Raw genomic sequence first — 24,209 nt, forward strand, 5'->3', positions numbered from 1 at the left:
GCGTTGGAGTGAGGAGCGTTGGAGTGAGACAGTTAGTCAGCTGGTAGTGAAAGAAAGGAAGAAGGTCGTAGAGTGGTTGCACTCTTTGGGGGTCGTTCGTTTTGAGTGTGAGAGAGCTGGGAAGACCTCGACCCGACCTTGACCGGGTCTCTCATTGGGTCCTGTCTGCAGCCCTGATCCCCGCCTCAGACTCTGCTCTACTCGACCTGGCTCCTTCACAGACACGGTCTCCACGCGTGAGGCCGTGGACCGAGCCGCACGACCATTGGCGGGTGCCGCACCACGGAGAATCCCTTCCCTCCAATGTTCAGGTACCTGAAAGAACTGCGACCTCAGCTCACCTCCCTCTCTGACTGTGGGGGTCCTTTGCCATACATCTGGGTATATTTTCGTCTGAGTCTACGTCTGACTATGTGTCACCATCTTTAAGTACAATTGCATAAGTGTTTTTATTTGATCATTGTAAATCTTGCCTGTTTTATTCCCGCATAAGTCTGCTCTGTGTCCTTCTTTTGTAAGTTGATTGTAAATAAATTATTGTAGAAATGTTCCCAGTTCGTTTTTTGTCTTTTCTTTCATTGGTCTAGCATGGTTTGGATCTAAGTTTAGCCGGGTCTTTATCCCCGATAATCTGTTCATTCCAGCCGGTACGTTCTTGGGAGTTCTGCTCGGCTGCATCTGATCGGTTCGGGCAAGACGTACCGAGGGCGTGGTTCCCCGGTAGTCGAAACTGCGTGGTTAATTAGGTAAATTGATTCTCGACAAAAAGACCTGACACTACGCGGTGGAAGTTTTGTCGTCCACGGTCAGTTAAGTGACCTGCCTCGTCACGGAATTATCCATGAGCAACGGCCTACAATTCCGGGAGTCTGGTGGGAGACGACGTAACTTCCCCCACATAGTGGTCGTTCTCGCCACTGGACCCCGGCCCCCAACAATATACATGTATAAAACACACACAAATAAAGACACACACACACACACACACACACACACACACACACACACACACACACACACACACACACACACACACACACCTTCTATGGAAAGTCAATGAGGCCTAATGGAAAGTGAGATGGATGCTGTTGAGGAAGCTTCACAAGCATGCATTGAAAGGAGGAAAACTTCAATTGAATAGAGAGGGAAGAAGAAACTGTCAGAGGAAGGAATGAATGTCTTGTCAGGATATGAAGGAAACAAAGACTGCAGCTTGATCACCAAGTTCTCGAACATATCATGAAATATCATGAGAATTGAGAGCTTTTGATTTGTTTCAAAATATCATTTCAGTTTGAACAATATGAAGGTCATGATCAAAATGTTTCAGTGTCAGTTTGAATGTGTCATCCAAAGGAATGTACAGAAATTTGTATAAACAACAACAAAAGCTTTTGGGCCTTTTTTTTAACATCCTCAGCACAAGTCAGATTACTGCATTCTCAGATCATTCAATTTCTCAACAACACAGCTTGAAACAACCTTGTCAAAAACCACAATTCCGTTTACATACCGTGGCATAATTGACCTGTGTGACGGTCACAGTCTGTGGAAGCTCTGAGCCTTCCGCTAGAGCTGCCACTGTCCCAGCATCAACCTGCAAGTAGATCATGTGAACCACACAAAGTCAAAAGTGCTTTGGGGAAAGAAAAATAAAGTTCCAACATGGTGCTAATTTCATGAAAGTGAAAGCTTAACTTCAATCTTTCATTCTGCCCACGTACAATAATTACCAAAATGCTTCTTTTCATTGTTGGCTTAAAAATTTTAATAACATCTCAGTTTTTCATCTTGATTTGTCGAACTGTTGCCAGAATAGAGACGAGAGTCGACACCACAATCAGGAGAACAAGGGGACAAATGAATGCAGATGGGCAACCAGTCTGAACTTTGGAAAGGTGAGCAGGTGAGGGCTTCCAGAGGAACACGTGTGAGATGGAGTGATATGGGGAGGGCAAAGGTAGGAGAGGGAGGAGGAGCAAGGTCAGATGCAAGCTTGTATAAAAGAGAGAGCCCATCAAGTTGCTACTGGTGGGAGAGTGACAGTCCTTGGAAATCCACCTCCTGTCTTGAGATTCCCATGATGCAGAAGGCATAGTTTTCAACCGCCTCACAAGAAGAAACTAGGGCAGCAGAATCACCAACCCAGAATGGAAAGCAATACTCCATGGAGCTCCATATGAAAACCTTGTACATTGTGACGACCTTGGTGTGGCTCAGGAATTCCTCAGCACAGATGGTGATTGGCCTTTGATGCTAACTTAGTGACAAGCAGGTCGGCGACGAGGGATTCGCTAGGATCGAAGCGCTGGATACTATGCTTTTCATTCTGACCGATCCACCGACGAAGATTCATTGCCAAGACGTATTGGTTCACATGCAATTGTTCCTCTGCCTGGCAAGATTTTTCCTGTTGCGTATTTTGCCAACTGGCACTCCTCATAAAAATGACGGTAAATAGACACCCTATTTTTGAAGGACTACCATTTGAAAAATAATCAGTTTGCTGGTTTGTGCTGTGAAGCCTCACGTTTCAGACACACACACACACACACACACACACACACACACACACACACACACACACACACACACACACACACACGGAAAACCTGATAAACTTCTCTCAATGCTCTTGTTTGACCACACCTCCTGAGCCACACAATATTTTTCATAAGCCACGCCCACTTTCCATTACCCACGCCCACTTTCCTACGCCACTCCCACTTTCCTACACCACTCCCACTTTTCATCAACCACGTCCACTTTCCCTAAGCTCCGCCCACTTTCCTAAGCCCCTCATAAAAAATGACGATGAATAGACACCCGATTTTTGAAGGACTACCATTTGAAAAATAAAACCTCAATCAAAAATCGGCTTGAGTAAAATTTTCTAAATACTGTATCTCGAAGTGTTTAATTCCGAAGTCTCGTTTCTCTACATTCAAAACTGAAGGACAAGTATTGAAAATACTGTACGCGGTTTTTCGGCCTCTGCACAGCAACGGGTGGTTGCGAGGCAACGAAATTCAAACGCGCACATTCCCAGTATATATTCCACATGTTGGCAAAGTTTCATCGAAATCGGTTCGCTGGTTCGTGCTGTGGAGCCTCGCGTTGCACACACATACAGACAGACAGACAGACAGATGGAAAACCCGACAATAAGGGATATCTAGCATATATAGCGAATCCAATAATTAAAGGTGGTGTGTGGGTAGTGGAATCGTTTACGGTAAGTAAATAAATAAATAAATAAGGTGTTGTGTGGGTCGTGGAATCGTTTACGGTAAATAAATAAATAATTGGAGGTGGTGTGGGTGGGGAATCGTTTACGGTAAATAAATAAGTAATTGGAGGTGGCGTGTCGGGAGGAGAATCCGAAATGGTAAATAAATAAATAATTGGAGGTGGTGTGTGGGTGGTGTAATCATTTTCGGTAAATAAATAAATTATCGGTTTGCTGGTTTGTGCTGTGGAGCCTCGCGTTGCAAACACACACACACACACACACACACACACACACACACACACACACACACACACACACACACACATACACACACACACACACACAGAAAACCTAATAAACTTCTCTGAATGCTCTTGTTTGACCACACCTCCTGAGCCACACAATATTTTTCATAAGCCACGCCCACTTTCCTACACCACTCCCACTTTTCATCAACCACGTCCACTTTCCCTAAGCTCCACCCACTTTCCTAAGCCCCTCATAAAAATGACGGTGAATAGACACCCGATTTTTGAAGAACTACCATTTGAAAAATAAAACCTCAATCAAAAATCGGCTCAAGTAAAATTTTCTAAATATCTCGAAGTGTTTAATTCCGAAGTCTCGCTTCTCTACATTCAAAACTGAAGGACAAGTATTGAAAATACTGTACGCGGTTTTTCGGCCTCTGCACAGCAACGGGTGGTTGCTTGGCAACGAAATTCAAACGCGCACATTCCCAGACCATATGGCACCTGTTGGCAAAGTTTCATCGAAATTGGTCCGCTGGTTCGTGCTGTGGAGCCTCACGTTGCACACACACACACACACACACACACACACACACACACACACACACACACACACACACACACACACACACACACACACACACACACACACACACACACACACACAAAACCCGACAATTAGGGATAGCTAGCATATATAGCGAATCCAATATAATCATCCCATGAAAGGTTATTGCAGAGAGTAAGGCCAAGGAGTTCCAGGGAATGCATCCCCTCTCTATCCCTTCTCGTTATCAATCTGTGTTGATACTGGAAGCATGGCATATCAAGAGCCGAGAGGATGGTCTAACTGGGGAGACTTTGGCCGTACCCACACAATGCACACCTCTGATACAAATAGCAAAAACAAGATGGTGCAAGCAACTGGACAAGGTGAGCAAAAAACAGCGCTCGGTCCCAAGCACCACACCGGCACTTTCACAACACCCAACGGAAACTCCACCAATCACGCAACCCACACGTCATCATGTCCAACCCAGAAATAAGCCCATCCATGTTAGTGCCCCAGAAACACAAAAACAAGAATAAGCACACACACCCACTAACCCCCACACATACACCACCAGATCACGAGTGAATAATCTTTTTTTTTTTTTTTTTTTTTTTTAAAGAGCAGAGAAGACCACGGATAATGTGAATGATGTTTATTGGTTAAGGTTTGGAAATATAAAAACGCTCCTCAACTGACCTCTCACACCGGCACATGACCAGAAAAGAATGGTCACATCGGGAATAAAAGCGGACACGTGCCGAGGCTTGGGGTCGATTGGTCTGAGGAAGTTCGCTAGGAAGAGGGTGAAACACTGCCTGAGACTGGGTCTACTCTTGCTAGTTTAGTACTCAAATTAGCAGAGTAGATCTAGTTACTTTTGGGTTGGATGCACCTTTAAAAAAAAGAAAGAAAGAAAAAAGAAAAAAAAATGTGTCATCCCAACTACTCCAAGCTTTTGTTGTCAGTACCTGGGAACGTTTTCTGCACAGTACTTCTTAATAGATAGAAGGTGGAAGTTGACAATGCCCTTGGAGAGGAGCAGGCTGGCTTTAGGAGTAAAAGGTCACGCAGTGAGCAGATCTTCATGCTCAGGAACATCATCGAGCATAGTACGAAATACCAGAAGCCCCTTGTCATCAACTTTGTCAATTTCAAGTCTTTTGACAGCATCCACTGGCAGTCTATCTGGAACATAATTCACTACTAGACGGCATCCCCAAGAGGTACATTAACATCTTTGGTGCCATTTACCATAACTCCAGCTGTTGTGTCAGGTCAAACAAAGGCACGACTGTTCCCTTTGGCATAATCACAGGAGTTTGCCAAGGCTGCATCCTGTCACCATTCTTGTTTCTCCTGTTCATCGACTTCATCATGAAGATGATGGTTGGTCCAGAATTTGGCATACCCTGGCAACATCGTCTGATGGACCTGGACTTTGCGGATGACATTGCACTACTGGTCGAAAAGATGTTTCAGCTCCAGGAGATGACCACCAACCTGGAGGTACGTGGTGCAAAGGTTGGGCTATGCATCAGCTCTGAGAAGACCAAGTTGATGTCCATCAACCAACATCAAGGGCCGCCCATCACCATCGGGCAACAGTGTTAAAGATGTCAACCATTTCACCTTCCGAGGAAGCAATATCTCCAAGGATGGTGATGCTGAGTTTGACGTCTGCTCAGAAATAGGAGTAAATGTGGCATAGAGGCTGGACGTCTTTCATCAGCGAAGTCTCGGCAAGATCATGGCCATCACATGAAGAGATGATGTGACCAATGAGGATGTTCATCACTCCTCGGGGTACTCTGGGTACCAGCGACGTCACAACAATGGCGCCGCTTTTCTCACCGCATTCAGTGTGGCATTTCACAAGAAGGAATTTCCTCCTTACCATGAATGCCAACCCATGGGGATTGTCCGTGATCTCAACCTTTTTAAATGCCGAAGTCAAGCAAAGAAGTAACCCGTACCATTTTAAAGTCTTTGTTATGACTTAGCCGAGGTTGGAACTGCCAACCTCCCAGACCTGGAGCGGACGCTCCTAACCATTACAACAATGAATCTGTTTGGGGTTTAGCGGAGAACGTTTATGGCCCAACTCTTTCACGAACCGAATGGGACAGGCGTGACATTCGAGTGAAAGTGACGGGACTTTGGAATTTACCTTGGGGGCATTGATAACTCACCTACTCTTTTGCAAAGCACATTGTGGAATCATTAATGTTCACCAAATTTGAAGGCGTGAAGTGGGGAGGGGATTGATGCCTTACGGTTGGGAGGGGGTAGGTTAGTAGTTGAGGTTGTTTGGGGTGGGGGAGGTGGGGATGGGGTTCAAAAATCTTTTTCTGACTACTTTGGCATAAGGTTATGGTGGCTCCACATTTATTGAGCAGATTGTCTGTGAAGAGGGAAATGGGAACACACCGAGAGAAGAAATAGGGGACACAGCACGACTCATAAAAAGGCTGTAAAAGCAGAAACAGGAAAATAATTAGGGGAAGGAATAGGAAGGAGTAGTAGGAAACACAAACTGAGAACAATAGGCTAATTAAGCAGTTGCATATTTTGCTAGACCTCACCCCCACACTAGATTAGAAATGTTGTAAAACACAGGAATGCAGGCAAGACAAAGTGGATTCGATGGAGTGAAATAATGAAGGAAACTCAGTTTCTTGGAGAAATGGAATCATGAAAGAACGGTATGATGTTATAGGAAAATGAGGGAACACAAGTACACAGTACAGTACTGTACTATAAATTTGTGGTGTTTAGTCTGAGTTTTGAAATAACTTGCAATGCTAATCATTTGTTCGTTACGGTACCTGTATGAGCGATACCATGCCATCCGAATTAATGGCTTGCACCATGGCTTGTGGAACAAGCTGTGTCGTTAGAGCATGTGAAGAGGGGGTAGGGATTCGTGGCTGTGCATCCTCAAAGGGGTACAGCAGATCCTCACGCCCATGGTGCTTGTAGCAGTTCTTCACGATGGTACGCAGAGCATACGTCCAAGATATCTTGTGGGAATCATGCAAATACAAGCAAACTTGACTTTACTATCATAATCAAGGTTGAAAATGGAAACATCAAATTTCTGCAACATCATTTTAAGTGCACCTGAGGAGGTGGAAAAATTTATGGCAACCCTCGACTCTAACTCCACAACTGGACCGGATGGCATCAGCTCACGTATCCTTAAAAACCTGCTCTGCTGATCTTGAACTTTCTCTCTGCCCTTTTCACCCTGCCATTTACCATCGGTCATCTTCCATCTGCTTGGAAATCAGCCAACATCACAGCATTACATGAAAAAGGTGCAAAAAAAACGGATCCCCTCATCTATAGACCAATGAGCTAACTTCCAATCATCAGCAAGGTCATTGAATCAATCATCGCACTTCACATAAAATCATTCCTTTTCTCCAACAGCCTCATCTAAGATCATCAATTCGGATTCAGACCTGGTCACTCTACCTTGGAGATGCTGCTTTTACTCTCTCAACAATGGATGGAGGCCCTGAATGTCAGACATTAAATCAAGGCCATGTCTCTGGACACATCTCGAGCTTTTGATACAGTTTGGCATCCTGCCCTGCTCTCGAAACTGTCTGCCTTTGGAATCCAAGACCAACTCCACTCTTGGATTACTGACATCCTTCACTCTTGTAGTCAACATGTGGCTCTTAACAGAACAATTTCTTCTCCTCTCCCTGTCAAGGCTCGAGTACTACAAGGCAGCGTTCTCGGCCCCATATTATTCCTAATCTTCATCAATAATCTCACTGGCTCTCTGAAAAATCATTTTTATCTCTTTGCTGATGACTCCATCCTCTGCCGGGAAATCCCTCATCCTTATGACAGACAGACAGCAGCCTCTTCGCTTTCCTCAGACCTCGACAAAACCACCAACTGGTGAAACACTTGGAACATGTCTTTCAATCCTGAAAACAGTCTCTCTATCTGTTTCTCTCTCCCTCCCTCTACTTCACGCTCTCCCTTCTCAACAACCCACTGAAAGAGGTCCAGTCACTCAAACTCTTCGGTCTCACTCTCAGCCAAGATTTCTCTTGGGGAGAGCCACATTTCAAAACTGGCCTCCAAAGCCAGACGCCGAATGGCCATTCTCCGTCGTGCAAAGTCCTTCCTTGGCACACCTGAGCTAATATCCAGCTACAATGGTTTCATCCACAGCTTGATGGAGTACTGCTGTCCCCTCTGGGCTGACTCCCTTGCCTCACGTCTTGCTCAGCATGACGCCGTGGTAACCAAGGCTTTCAAGATCACTGGAATCTCTCGCAATGAGGCCAAGTCTACGGGCCATCACTTCGCCATCCTCGACAGGTTGGTCGTCTGTCTTATTCTACATCTTTTCTGGTCTTACACCCTCTGCCCTCTCTGTGTTTTGTCCCCCCCCCCCCCCCAAGTACCTGCAGGATGCATGTGGTCCACCAGTAACCCCACCTTAGCGAAACTACCTAAATCCTGAATCACTGCTCACCTCCACTCATTTATTCCTCTTTTTCCCCCACCTGTGGAACCACCTTCCACACTCGGTGGAGGCCAGAAAGCAGAATTGTCTTTTTCTACAACTCGCAGCCGATGTTTTTTTCCATTTAATTGCTTCCCAATTTGATGGCCAATCTACGTGCGATTCCATATCTGTGTATTAAAGTTCATCAAGTACCAATTTATTGGAAGTACAAGTATCAACAGGAGAAAGTTAATATCATTAAACGATTAATTGCATCCATTTGCACCGACGTGTTCGAGGCAACACAACGCAACAAAATCGTTCAACAATGCAAGAGTAACTGAGAAGACTTAAGAGTCCTGAACACAATCGCAAAAAACGAGGAACAGACATTGTGGTATAATGGTGGATCAGTTCTTAAGTTCAAGAAACAAAACATCAAGCGATGTAACACTTGGAGCTTCTGATACAAACCTCAGTGACAATTACATTCCCATATCCACCCATTTGCACGGCATGAAAATAAAGGGATAGCCGAGAAAATTTTATGTGGTTACCTCCGCCGGCGCAGGTGGATGGAGGTTATGTTTTCACCCGTCTGATCGTCTGTTTGTGAGCAGGATATCTCAAAAGGTTGTGGACGGATTCGGGAGAAATTTGGTGCACAGGTTGGGTGTACGACAAGGACGAATTGATTAGATTTTGGTGAAGATCCCAATACGGATCCAGATACCAGATTTCTTGAAGCAATTCTTCACCATTTGCGAGATCGGACCAAAAAAACCATGCATAGCACGATATCTCAAAAAATTATGGATGGATTCGGAAGAACTTTGTTGGATACGTTGAGTGCATGACAAGGACAAGCTGATTCGATTTTGCTTCAGGTCAGGATACAAATCCGGCCTATCAGTGGGATACAAAACGTAAAGTGCTCAGCCTGGCGGAGGTATGCGCTCCACCGAATGCCATTCGAGTTGGCCAGTAGAACGATCTGGAGCAATGAAAATGATTACAACACTGTATGTGGGGATGACGTACAAAACAGATTAAAAACTGACCTGCTGCTTCTGATCTTCACTACGCACATCGGATCGCACATTTGCCCAAGGGACTTCGTCCGGCCACCAGACAGGTCGGCAGGCTTCCTTTCCCCAGCCTGGCTTGCCCCTGCTCGTGGAGAACTTCAACATTTCCGGAATGAAGGCACGCAGCTGGGCCTAATCACACAGCACAGGAACAAACAAAAATGCCAAACTGAAATTGTCGCTATTGTGTAGAGAATCCAAATCAAATGCTATTTATCCATTTATACTTGATATCTAAATTATTGAGGAAGGAGTGGGCATTTGTGAGAAGGACAGTGGGGGGTGGAGATGGCATTAGAAATGGTTTATTGAACCAAAATGGACTCAACATGAAATGTACTTCAAAAAGACGAGATAAATAAGGGTCCTCGTCGTCATTCCAGTCGAGTCATTTCCAAGATTGTAAATTTATTACATCGGGAATTGAGAAGCAGAAGGAGAAGCAATTTTGCGATATTGTCACAGCAAATCTGACTGGTGCTCTTGTATTGAGCTGGAGGTTATTACTTACATTTTCGATATTTATGCATTCACCTAAGGCTCATAGAGGAAGGAGGTTGTACAAAAAACACATGCACGACAAAGACATCAGTAGACATCAATGTACTTTTGCATGATTAACAAGGACATTAATAGACGATGAACAAACACATATGAATATATTGGGATTCAAACCTAGGTTCCATGTGTGTGACAGAGGCCCCGTATCTGAGTGAAACCCCCTGTGCGAGTGGAAGGCCGTGTGTGAGTGGAACCACGTGTGCAAGGGAAATGGCATGCGTGAGTGAACGGCCGAGTGCAAGGGAGACCGTGTGTGTGAGAGAGCGGTATGCAAGGGAGATGACGGTGGGCATGAGCGAACATGCAGCCGCGTCTCCCGGTGTGAGTGTAATGTCGTGGTGTGTGAGTCTCGTGACACACAGGAGTGCGTGTGTGGAATGGAGCTTGAGCGCGAGAGTGCGACGGAGACGTCGGCGACAGATGGACAAAGGCCGAGTAGCGGCCGTAGCTGGTTTGGGGACCGCGCCAGGTTTGCACGGCGGCGAGCGCGAGGTCCGTGCTGTGGCAAGCACGAGGCCGCCACGTGCGCGCCTGCGGGAGTGAAACCCGGTCCGGAAACGCCCGCGGTGGATGTTGCCGATCCCGCGGACAGACAAAGGGTAGGCTGGATAACGGATTTAGACCGGATGGGTTCTCCACGCGAGCGTGTGTGTGAAGCTCCGACGGGCAGAGCACATGTGTTCGTGTGGGGAACCCCCGGAACGCGAGGTTTGCTTTGTAATGTGCAGAGTGACGTCATGGCTGCACGTGTGGTTGGAATCCGGCAGGAGGGTGAATCCCTGCCAGATGGTGCCGTCCAGGAGGGAGGAGGTACAAGGTGCACGAACAGCTGCCATGACATCACGGTCACGGGGAAAGAGCGCAGGTTGCGAGTTGCCGCGCTGGTGCTGCGCGCATTAAAAAAAAAAAAAGAAAAGAAAAGCAAGCCTCGCTTTCGGGTGAACAGGATTCCCGAGGCAGAGGTGAAAGACCCCTGTCCAGGGCACAGGACACAACCAGTTAGGGGGAAGGGTTAGCTTAGTTAGACCGACTTCATGGGGCAGGGGTAAGTCCTCATGGGGCCCGTGGAATGGATTAGGTAGAGGGATTGTAGTTGAGATTTAGGTTGGGAAAATGATTTTTGAGGATTTTGAGGACAGTGATAGACAGTGGATGTGTAGAGTGGACGTAGCTTAGCTATGTAGTGTTAAATGGAACGTGCTGTAGTGTAAGGGACGGCGTGGGAGCACGAGGTAGTTAGGGGTTTTAGTGAGAAGAATGGCAGTGATCAGCGATGGAGTAAAATTAAGTGGTGAAATGAATGGAAACATGTTGAGTGAGTGAGGCCAGCGGGTCTGAGTGTATGGAGTGAATGGAGAATGCATGGTGCGATGAGTGATTGGGGGTAGGAATGATTCCCACCCAAGGGACCCCAGGGTCAGTGTAGAGTGAGTTAGTGGGTTCGTTAAATTGACAAAATGGAAGTCGTTTTGTTGTTGGTGGGGAAGTAGGCTCGAAACCCATGTGGAGGGGTGCAGGAGCCCTGTTGATGGGCTGGGAACGTGGCTATGAAAGGTGAGTATCGCTGAGTGGGTACCGCGGGCACCGGGCTAGTCGGCCGAGGTAGGCCAAGGGCTTATTGGGGGCCGGGATAGCGTAGTGGGCACGGGTGTGCCCGCATGATGCGGGGGCCCGGGGCGCCATTGGCCGCATGGGCAGTGCGTGGGCACGGGTGACCCTGGGAAAGGGGCCCGGGGCGCCAGCCTGCCACGTGAGCATTTCAGGGGAGTCGCCATGGAGGGCACTCCCCGGTGTTTAGGGGGCTGGTAGGCTCGGAGGCAGTGTAGTGCCCGGGGGTGCCATCGTCGGAGAATCGGCAGAGGGTAGTTCCTGCCAAGGGAGCCACGCGTCCCAGCTGCGAGACCGTGTGAGGGCACGGAAAGAAAATTGGGGGGCATGGCCAGAAATTTGGGAGGACACCAACACAGGCGACGGGAATCTTGGTTGTTAGAACTGATAGTTTAAGCGAGAGGCGCTTGCTGAAAGCCCCGGGGTAGTTTAAAAGTGATAATGGTTAGGGTAGATAGGAAGTGTACCCCTCCGCACCATCCATCCCTTCGCTCTCGTTGTGGGCCACTGGACCCACTTTGGGTTAGGAGATCGCTGAGATCTGAGGAGGCCATCCTGAGGCTTGAGTTGGGTCTCGACACAGGATGCTAGCTCTCCCTCATTCCCCTCCAGGAAGGGAACGTAGGGGTTGGGAGTAGTCAAGGAGACAGGATAGGTTAGCCGAACAAGGATGATAAAGGGGGTTAGGGGACGAAATTATAGGGGGAAGTGAAAATAAAAATAAAAACAAAAAAATAAGTTGGGGCTAAATTAAGGGGGTGGGTATGGACAGAGACAGGCAAAGGCGATAGGTTAGGAGGGAGATAGTAGGTAGGTCTGAGCTCGCCTTCTGGGTGGCCAGCACCACCACACTCCCTCCACCAACCTCCACTGAAAGGCAAAGGCTGGCCAACCTCATCGTCTGGCTGTGTTACTTCAAGGCCTGTGCCAGCCACTTCATGGGCTGGGTGTTTGCTGTAAGGCCTGTGCCGTCGGATCGTCTGTCAGCTGTGTTTTGCTGCAAGGCCTGTGCCGGTCGGATCGTCTGTCGGCTGTGTTTTGCTGCAAGGCCTGTACCGGTCGGATCATCTGACGGCTGTTTTTGCTGCAAGGCCTGTAGCGGTCATTTCATCTGCCGGCTGTGTTTGCTCCAGCGGTCTTGTCATGCCATGCCTTGCCTGTTCACCTTTGCCATGCCATGGCTACTGCCCATGTCCACCAGCCCCGTTCTGTTTTGCATTCCCCCCCCCCCTGTTCATGCCATGTGCGCTAGGATCCTCGCGCAAGTTTGCAGGGACTGCCTTGTAGGCAGCTGCAACACGGGACTGCACCAACGGCCCGTGCACCGATTGTTTGTTCCCTGCATTCATTTTAAGAGGGGGGACACCTTGGACTGTGTGTAAGCAGCCGGCCACATTCCCTGTCACCTGCAGTGGTTGTTACTTTTGTTTCTTCTTTGCAGAGTCCATCGATCCTGGGCCATGGAATAGTGTAAATTATAAGTTCAGTTGTTAAGTTGTAATTGTAAATGTGTTTTGCACCCCCGGCATGTGAGTCTTTGCGCCGGCAATTTATTTAAGACATCCGTATGAGTGGGTTTGTTTAGTTACTTACTCAGCCCGTAGGTTATTTATTTTGGGGACACGAATACACTGAATGTCGCACTCAGGGATCCAAAGGTAAAACGTACTAGGGGAGAACTTACACATGATGGCACACGAAAATTCGACGACTCGAGACGGGTCTGTAAAAAGGGGAGGGGTAGTGTTACGGCTGTGGAAATTCGCAATACACCATAAAGGGTCCTAAGATCAGTTATGACGATAAGTAATTGTGTAGTTAGATTTCCCCACCGTTGTTTGGAGGGTATTTCCGTGTTCACAGGGCTGTGATCCTTTGAGTTAGCCCTTTTCCTTTTCTCTATCGTTATTTTGGACCAATAATCCCCCAACAACTCAAACACCGCCACCTTCGCCTCTTTACCTCCACAACTCCACCCCGCAAACATCGCTTCACCGCCATTCTGAAACGACGCCCGCCAACAACCAAACTACCACCACCTCCGCCTTTCTACCACACGTCGTGCCATGGGCTGTGAATGCGTTCCTTTCGCCTCAAGAATCGGATCAGGAATGCTTCACGCCCCTTTTCATCCGTCCAATGACTGAGCTTCGGGTGGCATAGCCCCGCCTCCGAACCCGCTGTGAATGCGTTCCTTTCGCCCCGAAAAGCAGATCAGGAAGGCTTCATGCCCCCTTTTCATCCATCCAATGACTGAACATCGGGTGGCATAGCCCCGCCTCCGAACCCGCTGTGATCCAGAAATTTACATATACGCCCATCCCCCGGGCTATATAGGCGCGAGCACGGCACAGCTCGGGGCGGGAAGTCAAGTGGAAGTCAAGGTGCGCAGTAGGTCGGCAGAGAAACAAGTGGGTGCAGTGGAGTGGCAGCGGCGGAGTGTCGGGAGACGAAGTCAAGTCTGCAGTGTCGGCGGGACAGTCGAGTCGGGAGACGGAGCTCGAAGCCGACGGGAAAGGCAGACAGGGAGTACTGGAGAGAGCTCGCCGACCCCGCCAGGGGCACGAATCCAGGCGCAGCTCTGCTGACATTGCGGCTTGCCCGCCATCGTGCCATGAGGGCACGGGTAGGACCCTTCAGTCTCGTGGACCTGGCCGCTTATCCAGGTTCCACGCGCATTAGGCCCACGGGCCCAGTCTGACTCATTTGCCTTTGAGGGGTCTTTCCTTTGCTTTTGTGTGAATACGTGTTGTGGCACCATGTCTTGTAAAGTAGAAACTGTTTAAGTGCAAGTAAGTAAACCTTTGCTTGTAGCCGGTTGTAATTCTTGCTTTCATTGCTTTGACTGTTATACGTGCATTCTTACTGTATGGCTGTGAATACGTGCTTGCCTTGTCTGAGTGTGGAATAAATGTACTTGTCGAACTGTTTCCCGTTTCGTTGCGTCCTTTCCTTTGTTTGAAAGTTCCATCTTGCATCACGGAAGGAATTGGAAGAAGGGTGTAAGCACCCGGTAAATAATCACGTCCGTCCGGGCCGGCGATAACACCGCTCGGTTATCACTGAAGCACGGAACGGACCGCTTAAGCGGTTCGTGTCCTAGGCTGGCCAGCGGCGAGGTACAATCGCTCGGTTAACTACCCGCGCAGGTACTTAGGTAGGTCGAGTTTGGCGAACAACTCTATCCTGTGCGGGTGGCCAATTGGCACGATTGTGGTGTGGTCGAAAGACCCACCCGTGACTAGCTCCTGGCGGTAGTTCCACGGAGGGTCACGACTGAATTGTCCGTTCCGGTGGGCGACGCGATCGCGATTTGAGTTACGTGGCCGATCGCACGCCGGGCGGACCGGAATTCGTAACAGTAGAAAATGCTTTGAAATGTAAAATTGTTTTAGTGCAAGCACGTGAGGATGTATAGCATCTCAGTGGCTTGTACTCCTTGGGACTGACCAAATACCAAGTTAGAATAAAACTCTCTGATGTAATGTCGGAGTGAATTGAATCGGGTTGGTTTAAGTGTTAACAAAAAGTAAGAATAAATAAAAATAGAACCACATAATATTGCAACAAATGGGGATTCTCAAGTTAATTGTGTGCAGTGTACGAGGGTGAGAAGTGTATGGTGGATAATTAGAAAATAAATTGTTTCACAAAGAAAGGACTTGTGTGGACATCGGTTATCAGTGCCGGTGGGTTTTATGCAGGATTTTATAACCAAATCGGAAAAACGTTAAATTCTGCCTGATGTTAAATCGGATTCCACAATCAACCAGGAAGAATCCTTCAACGATCATAACGGGGTGGGTGGAAAAAAAATCCACAACAGTTGGTGCCGTGACTCGGATTCGAACCGAGGTTGCTGCGGCCACTGTTGTGGATTTTTTTCCTGCAGCCAACATCCCACGGTGTGCTTCACAAAGAATAGACGAGTTATCAATGGCAACATGAACACCTTCCTGCCCTAACTACTTCGTCGAGTGTCAGGCCTGGCCAGCCAAGTGGGGTGAATATACTGATTCTGGCTCACTTTTCCCCATGTAAATGAATGGGGGATTTTCAGCGATTCATTTTTTTTCCCCTAAAAAGTAAACCCCCTTTTTATCCCAAGGTATATTTATTTGTCTCCCCTTTTAACCTCGGGACACTTTTTTCCAAATAACCAATGCAATAAGATAAAGATTTGTTCAAGTAGTAAAGTAGTAATGTGATTTGTTAAAGGTGATTCTAAAGAAATATCTGAAACATTTAAGCCTCGGGACACTCTTTTTCAAATAACCAATGCATATTGTTTAGCTCACTCATTGAACCTATAAAGATTTGTTCATTCTCAAATTCCTTCAATAGTTTAATTTTCTTTCCACAATAATCCCCATCTAAAATATTTAAAAACAAAACATTTGAATCTTTATATTTTTTAAGATACCCCTTTTGTGCCATTACAAAATGATAAACTTCTCTTAATGCTCTTGTTTGACCACCTCCTGAGCCACATATCATTTTGAGATTATAGTACATTGTTTTTTCATTGTTCAATTGATAACCATCAAAGTTTTCAGTCCATTCAAGTATATTTATTTTTTTTCTTTACATCCTCTAACTTACTAGCTTTTTTAATTGATTCGCTTATTTGTTTTATTTACCTTTGTTTTAGTTATTTTTTCAATAAGACTTATTTGATATTTTTCACATTCATTATGTTTTCCATTTATATACCAAGACTGAGATTTTCTCCACTATTTAGTTTGATTCATACTTGGTTTGACCATTAATATATTGTGAAAAAACGCGGCGGTAGCCCTTAAAAAACCCTAACCCATCTTCCCATCGTTAAAACACAATCTATTCTATACACTATCATACAATATCCATATGGAACACAATCTATTCCATTATCTAAAAGAAATCTCTTATCATCAAAGGCTCCTAATGCCTTTTTATTTACTTCTTCATTATATATGTTAAGTTTATAACTTCTTATTGTATTCATTTTCCTATATTCTTTTTTCTTTTTCATCAAACAATTATAATAATTTCTAAAAGTTATTGATTTCTTTATTACATATTTCTTTAGTCCCTTTAACCTCTTATCAATCTGATCATCATACTTATAAGCATATGCCTTTGCTCTCAATCCAATAAACTCACTCATTAATTTTCCACCCAACTCATCCTTAAACTTACCAATAACCTTTTCATTCTTTTTGGAAAATAACTCACTCTTCTTACGAAAATTACTTGTATCATATACTCCAATATTTTTCTTCATATCTTTATAAACATTATCAGTGTCCATATACAACAATGAAACATTTTCACCATACTCTTTCTTTAAGCCATTATACAAATAATCATACATCAATATCTTTGATAAATCAAGAACTGCTGTTCCAATATAAATTGGTTTATCCATTACAATACTTTCCTTTTCGATATGAATAGCAGAAAAGTTCTCTGAAAAAACCACTTCTCTCTTAAAACTTGGTTTATTTATCAATCTAGAAGCTTCTTTCCAAGATGTTGCAAATCTAATGTTTTGCCTGTTTCTAACATTCTCCATCGTCTTTCCAAAGACAGCATTATTCATCAATTTATAGAATTCCCCTTCAAATTTTACTTTTGTATTTGTTCTCATATCTGTATTGAATTTAATATACTTTTTCATTCAAGGACTTTGTTTAAATTTTAAAACTCTATGAATTTTAGCTACTCTCAATCCTCTCAAAAACTGTTTCAAGCTTCTCTGATGCAAAACATATCCCTCTTTATCATAGAATGTTGTTAATAACTTTTCTGTTGATTTGCCTTTAATATTAAAACTTTTATGATAATCACTTAACCATTCTTTCTTTGCAGTTTCTTTCTCACATGGAAAAGGAAGGTCTTTATGCTTATTATGAAGATCACTCAGGTACCTGAAATCAACTTCAAAATAATAACCTTCTTCTTCCTCATTCAATTCCTCTTGAGAAGAAATAACAATATTCATCAAAGCCTTTTCATAATCCTTTTCTTCCACCCACTCTAATTGACCAAAAGGCAGAGATTGAGACATTGCCCATCCATACAAATTATTAGCATCAAAATACATCAAATAATTACTATCTTTTTCACTATCATAATTTGGAAGATATTTATTATTTGCTTTAGCATATCTTTTTGAACATACTTGTGATATTCCACCTCTCTTGGACTTCTCAATCATCAAAAGCATATCAACATCACTGATTAAATCTATATCTTGTTTTGTCATTTTCAACATTGCACTCCAAGCTAAACCAGGAGCTGTGAAATAGTGGGCAGGATCTAATCCATAACAATTTTTATTATGACAGAGTGATCTAAAAGCTTCAAACACATCAGCTAACAATAAAACATCTGTTTTTAGATATAAATCATGATATTCTCCAAGGTTCTTTCTCTTAAATATTTTCCAAATTTCTTGTGCGTGGTTATATTCCTTATCACTTATCTCTTCTTCATAAAGGTTATTATAGAAACTTTCTTTTGAAGGAAGTTGTGTTTCTTTAAATCTCATAAATGAATCCATATAATCATAAGGATAAATTCCCTTACTTGGAAGAATTTTCTCTTTACTTTAAATTTCATTCCTTGTTTGAATTTCCTCTCCAGTTAGAATTTCCTCTTTAATCAGAATTTCCTCTTTCGTTAGAATTTCATTCATTGTTTGAATTTTCTTTATAATTAGAATTTCATCTTCAGTTAGAATTTCTTCATTAATTTCCTCATTAATTAGAATTTCCTCTTTACTTTGAATTCTCTCTTTAATCTGAATTTCCTGTTTAGTTAGAATTTCGTCTTTTGGAAAGAATGAATTAAGATTTGGAAAAGACCCCGTGGAGCTTAGATTTGATGCGAGGTCGGCTGGTGGGGTTCCCATAAACTTGTAAGAATCCAGAAACCTAATACGAGTTAAAGGTTTTGTGAATATCATTTTTGTCAATGAAATATACTTTTTACTTGTGTTTGTTATAGCAGAAATATTCCCTGGTGTTTTTGAAAGTTCATTTATAAATAGATGTGTATCATAGTTGGCGCTGTTGTGAAGAAAGACTGGAATAAAAGAAGGAAATTTATAATTAAGATTACAACAGGAATGAGCGGGACCTCTATATTTACCAGTAAGATGACAATGATCCCTAACTTTAAACTCCTCAATTTATCCCTCACAAATATGACAGATATTGTTCTTTCTAAATTCTAATTTTTCTTCTTCGGTTAATTTCATCGGTTCATTTGTTTCTTTCATTAATTTAGTTCGTCTTATACAATCCTTTTCTAATCGTTTTACAAACTCTTGTGAAGCTTTTTTTCCACTATAATGTTCAAGTTTATTATACTTTTATCCAACAGATGATTTGATATAATAACAGAAACCACAAGGAATACGTTTTTGATATTTATTTGTATATGATTCTTTGGGATTAAGAGAAGCAGTATTTATCTTTTTTAGGATATATTCAAAATCAGCGTATATCACAAAAGGGTGCATGATAGATTTATTATAATCTTCAAAAGAAATCTTTTCATCAGGTTTAGGCATTGTAATTACAGCTGATTTATGATTACTACAATATTTTGAATGTTGTTCGAATCGTTCTTTTGTCTGAAATGAATTAAGACATCGCTTACAAGGATATATTTTCTTTGCTGTTCTGAATACCTGAGAAAAGATTAATCTTGATAAATTATTGATATATGTATAATGTGAATTCTTTCCAACACTAAAATATAAAAGATCAATGTGTGTTTCTTCATTTTTGTAGTTTGAAATTTTTAATATTTGAACTTTGTTTGTATCCATTAATCCATATACATTAATAGAAAGATTATTCTTATTCTCAAATTTAGGAATATCTGTTAGTGGCATTGGGAATTTAAAATCTTTAATGTCCAAGGTATTCTCATATTTCATATATTGTTTTACTCTTTCTGAATTACAATTTGGTGGATGTAAGTGAGCAAGAACAGACCAGAGAAAACATTTATTATCATTGTTCTTAATATTAACAACTGCCTTCTTTAGTTTTATTTCTTTTGGTAATTCAATATAAGAAGAAGCTTTAAGAGGGTTTGATTTTAGAATGTGTATATCTAAAAAGATGATTTTTTTTAATATGAAATCCACTTCCTACCACTGTATTATCAACATCCTCCTCTTGTCTTGATAGTTCTTCAAAAACCCCACTATTCAAAAAAATCTTGAAATGATGTTATAAAATGAAGATCTATTCTCATATAAGGAGTTTGTTCTTCATCTTGTCTTTTCATATTCATTTTCACTCACATATAAAACTTTAAAGTTTTCATTTCTTTTAATGTCTTTCTAATAACTTTTTCAACATCAGGTTTCACTATTTCAATTGATTCAGCTATTGATGATGGACTGGGTTCTCCAAATTGAAAAATCCTTATTTTTATATGCCCTTTAAATGCCCCATCAGTGTTTTCAATATAATAGTCTCCCTTTACTTTAAACTCATTTTTCTTGTGTTTTTGTGATTGAAGATGTCTATTATAACTACTCTTCAAAACATCCTTTGAGCAGATATCACAATGTTTTCTTTCCAACTCAAGAGGAGATATTTGATGAAATAGATTAAATGTGTGTTTGTTGGTTCGAAGGTGTTTTTTATAATGTTTATATTCGTGATTACAAACATCGCAATACGTTGTATTCACCATCTTTATACAATAAAACTTTGCTTAAACTAAAATTTTCTTGATGAAAATTTCATTTAATTTATAGGTGAATCTGTGCTTAAAACCATTTTATCCTCCAACTTTTTTCACTTAATAAATACAATGTTTCAAGACACAAAAGACAAGTTTCAATCAATTTCTTCATTTGTAAATGATACTGAGAAATATGTCAAGGATGTAAAATTGAACAAAGATAAATATAACAACTATTGGATAAAAACAATTATGGTGGATAAGATGAGTTCTTCAATTTCCTTCAGTGGACGGGCTTTTAGTATACCTGGGAGAACATCAATTAAAGTATCTCTAACAAAAGTTTCTCCTCTCCTTCTGGTAATATATTCAAAACTAGAAAAAGCAATGAAACAAGAAAAAGTATCAAAAAACAAAAACCTTATGGATGAAGCTTTAGAAAGAAAAGATAAGACCATCTGTAATATGCAAGGAGAAATGTGTATTTTTTTCAACAACCCTAAAGATGTAAATCCTGATGAAATAAAGGATGTTAATATATCAGGTGAAATGACATTTCGTTCAATAGTAGTTAAGGATCATTTTAAAATTACCTTTAATATAAAAAAATGTTGTAGTTGAATCTGGTAATGAAAAAAAGTATATGGATATCGATGGTAATATTATTATATGAGTCGATATGCAACTGAAAGTATAGATGAATTTCAGTTTAAGTAAAGTTTTACTTTATAAATATGTCAGACTTTCCTGATTCTCCATGTGACAAATTTGAGAATTGTCCTGCGTGTGAAAGACGGGGATTAAACACAGAGTCAAAAAGCCTATAAACAATGATATTCTGTGATTATCTTCTAATTAATGATAATAAAAAATTTTAAAAGGAAAATAATTCTTTTAGATTTACACCAAAAATGAATTACTTTACAAGATTGATAAGAGAAATGAATGTAAAGTATGAGGGGGATAACACACCTTTCCTTCCAAGGGAAGAAACTGAACGTATTAGAGAAATGTTCAAAGGATTGTTGTTATATATTATTCATGGATGTGATTTTCAGGGAAATATCAACACAAGATATTGCATAAATAAAATAATGGATTATCTTGAAATTAAACCTGAACTTAGGATAAAATATAGATTTTCTAAAAAAGCCAATAATAAATTAAATAACCTGTTTTCCAAATATATAAATGAATGATTTTTTACCCATTTGGGAAAATAAGATAAAATTTAACAATCATAAAAATCTTCCAAATTCATTAAGATGTCTCATAGTTGGTTCAAGCGGATGTGGAAAAACCTGCTTACTTTTGAAGATGCTCCTGACTCCCAACTTTTTAGATTATGATAATTTAATAATTTTCACAAAGTCGAGTTTTCAACCAGAGTATCAACTACTCTCACAAGGTTTTAATGCTGGTCTTCAAAAAGAAGATATAATCGGTTTATTTAAACTTCAAAAAAACCTAAATGATTATAACATTGAAGATATAATTCAACTATTTTGTGATACACAGAGATGTAAAAAGAAATCAAAACCGATAACTTGTATTCTTAGTGATAATACGGATGATATACCGTCTCCCTAAGATTTGGATAAATCAAAAAAGAACCTTGTTATCTTTGATGATTGTGTTAATGAGAGAAACCAAACGGTAATGGACAGCTACTACACAAGAGGGAGACATTCTTCTTGTAAATGTATTTATCTTCGTCAATCGTACTTTCAACTTCCTCGTCGTTCCATCAGAAACAATGCTAATACTTTTATTTTATTCAAGTTAAATTCAATAGATATAAATAATTTTTGGAGAGATAATTGTTCTACATTATGTAGTAAAAAGGAATTTGGGGATTACATGAAGCACATGACTTAAAAATATAAATATATTGTTGTGAAACAAGATGAGATATTAAGGGATATATTTTTTGTTTTATAAACAATTACAGATATAAATGACAACTATTATTATAAATCTTGTGGGTAAATCTGCTTCTGGAAAAAAGTTTCATAAATGAAGGTTCTTGTGTAGTACAAATGAGAATATTGTAAATTTACTTAAAAAACACCCCATGATACACATTGTATCAACAACAACTAGAGCAATAAGACCTGGAGAAGTAAAAGGTGAAGATTATCACTATATTTCAGTGGAGGAACATATGCGATTGAGGAATGAAGGTCACATATTTGAGGTTTCTCTTGGTACATCAAAATATTCACATTGTAAGAGTGAGTTAAAGAAACTAAAATCTGGTGGTTTTGGGATATTAGAAACTAATCCAGAAGGAACGAGACAAATTATTAAACATCTGAGCGGAGTGAAGATTTTATCATTCGGCTTTGATGTTGATGAAGAAACTCAACGCAAACGTATGAAAAGCAGATATGCAAGTATTAGTGAAGAAGAAATTACAACTCGTATTAATGTTAATAAAGTATTTGATGAAATATTTAAAGAAATGGATTTATTTGAACACATCTACTTGGATGATGAAGAAAAGGAAAATTTCCCTGTTGATCTTTACAATTCATTAAATGATATTTTCCAATAAATAAATGGATGCGAAAGAAAGAGCAAGAAGATTTAGGGAACATCAAGAGTTGGTTTCAAAAGTTGTAAAACAACAGGAAGACATAAAGAAGAAACGCAGACAAAAACGAACGGGTGAAGAAGCATTTGAAAGAAAACAAGAGAAATTTTTTAAACCACTTTTAAAAACTTCCCAAGAAAAAAATTATAGATGTTTCCACAGTTCCCACAATAAAATGTACTCCTAGAAAACTCAAAATGTTAAAAGATTTCAGTCAAATGACGGAGGAAGAATTAGAGCATATAGGAGAATGAGAATATGATGATGAAGAATTATTTCAACAACTGGAAGAGATGAATCGACCCCCTGATTTTATTGTGAATGCTCTTCAAAACAATGAATATTCAGCGGATTCAAAAACCAAAGCAGGACTCATTCCAACAGAACAACCAGCAATATTTTATCTTGTTCAAGAAAAGGTATTGATATTTAATGATGAATTAAGGTTCTTGAGTTCTGCTCAACCTCCTGTCAAACTAACTCGGAGATTAATGTTTCTTCTCACAAAAGATGGAAGACAAGGTTCAACTGTGAGGGATGAATCAAAGCATATTGATAAACCGTTGGATATGAAAAATAATGATGATAAAGTATATATTGATCTGCTGAACTCTGTTGATTATAGGGTTATTCTTTCTGGTAAAAGTAAGAAGAATGAGAAGGAGAAACACATTATTCAGGCTATAACTATCCTTGGTTCAGGTGTTAGTTTTCTTCCAAATAACCCATCGCAATTAGTTAATAGACTGTTATTGTTGTTAGGCAGTAAGAAGGCTGGAAATAACAATTGTTTTAATGAAGCATCAGCCATTTTAGACCAGTTGATGAACATGAAAATAATTAATAAATCTCAATAAAAAGACATGTTTTCTCATATTAAATAAGATGAGAAGCACAATCCTGAGTTTTAATTTCACAACAAGCGACCACACATCTTCATTCCCATACCCACGACAACTTGACCTAACAAAAGAATATGAGGCATCTTTATTATCCATGGAAACTTATAATACCTTATTTAATATAACTGATAAAAATGACAAGTTTAGTTATAATCCCGGAAGTGGATACAAAACGATAACCGTCTCACCCGGAGCATATGAGATTTCTCAAATATCTTCCGAAATTGCTCGTCTTATGAAAGAACAGGGT

General features: G+C 41.4%; 1 protein-coding gene across 7 annotated transcripts in view; it reads right to left on the reverse strand.

Annotated features, from left to right (window-relative positions):
- NRF1 (nuclear respiratory factor 1) overlaps positions 1–24,209 on the reverse strand; it is a 95,445-nt gene that overhangs the window by 33,656 nt on the left and 37,580 nt on the right. For 6 of the 7 annotated variants that reach the window (XM_085899684.1, XM_085899683.1, XM_085899680.1 and 3 more), the window contains 3 exons: positions 9,572–9,730; positions 6,862–7,056; positions 1,514–1,597 (listed from right to left, as the gene is read on the reverse strand). In XM_085899684.1, the coding sequence (XP_085755810.1) occupies positions 1,514–1,597; positions 6,862–7,056; positions 9,572–9,730 (438 nt within the window). The remainder of the gene's footprint in view (positions 1–1,513; positions 1,598–6,861; positions 7,057–9,571; positions 9,731–24,209) is intronic. The other variant, XM_085899685.1, reaches the window with a different exon arrangement.

The sequence above is a fragment of the Eptatretus burgeri genome, chromosome 10, assembly GCF_056783735.1.
Source record: "Eptatretus burgeri isolate ZD-2024b chromosome 10, Ebu_testis_v1, whole genome shotgun sequence".
NCBI lineage: Eukaryota > Metazoa > Chordata > Myxini > Myxiniformes > Myxinidae > Eptatretus > Eptatretus burgeri.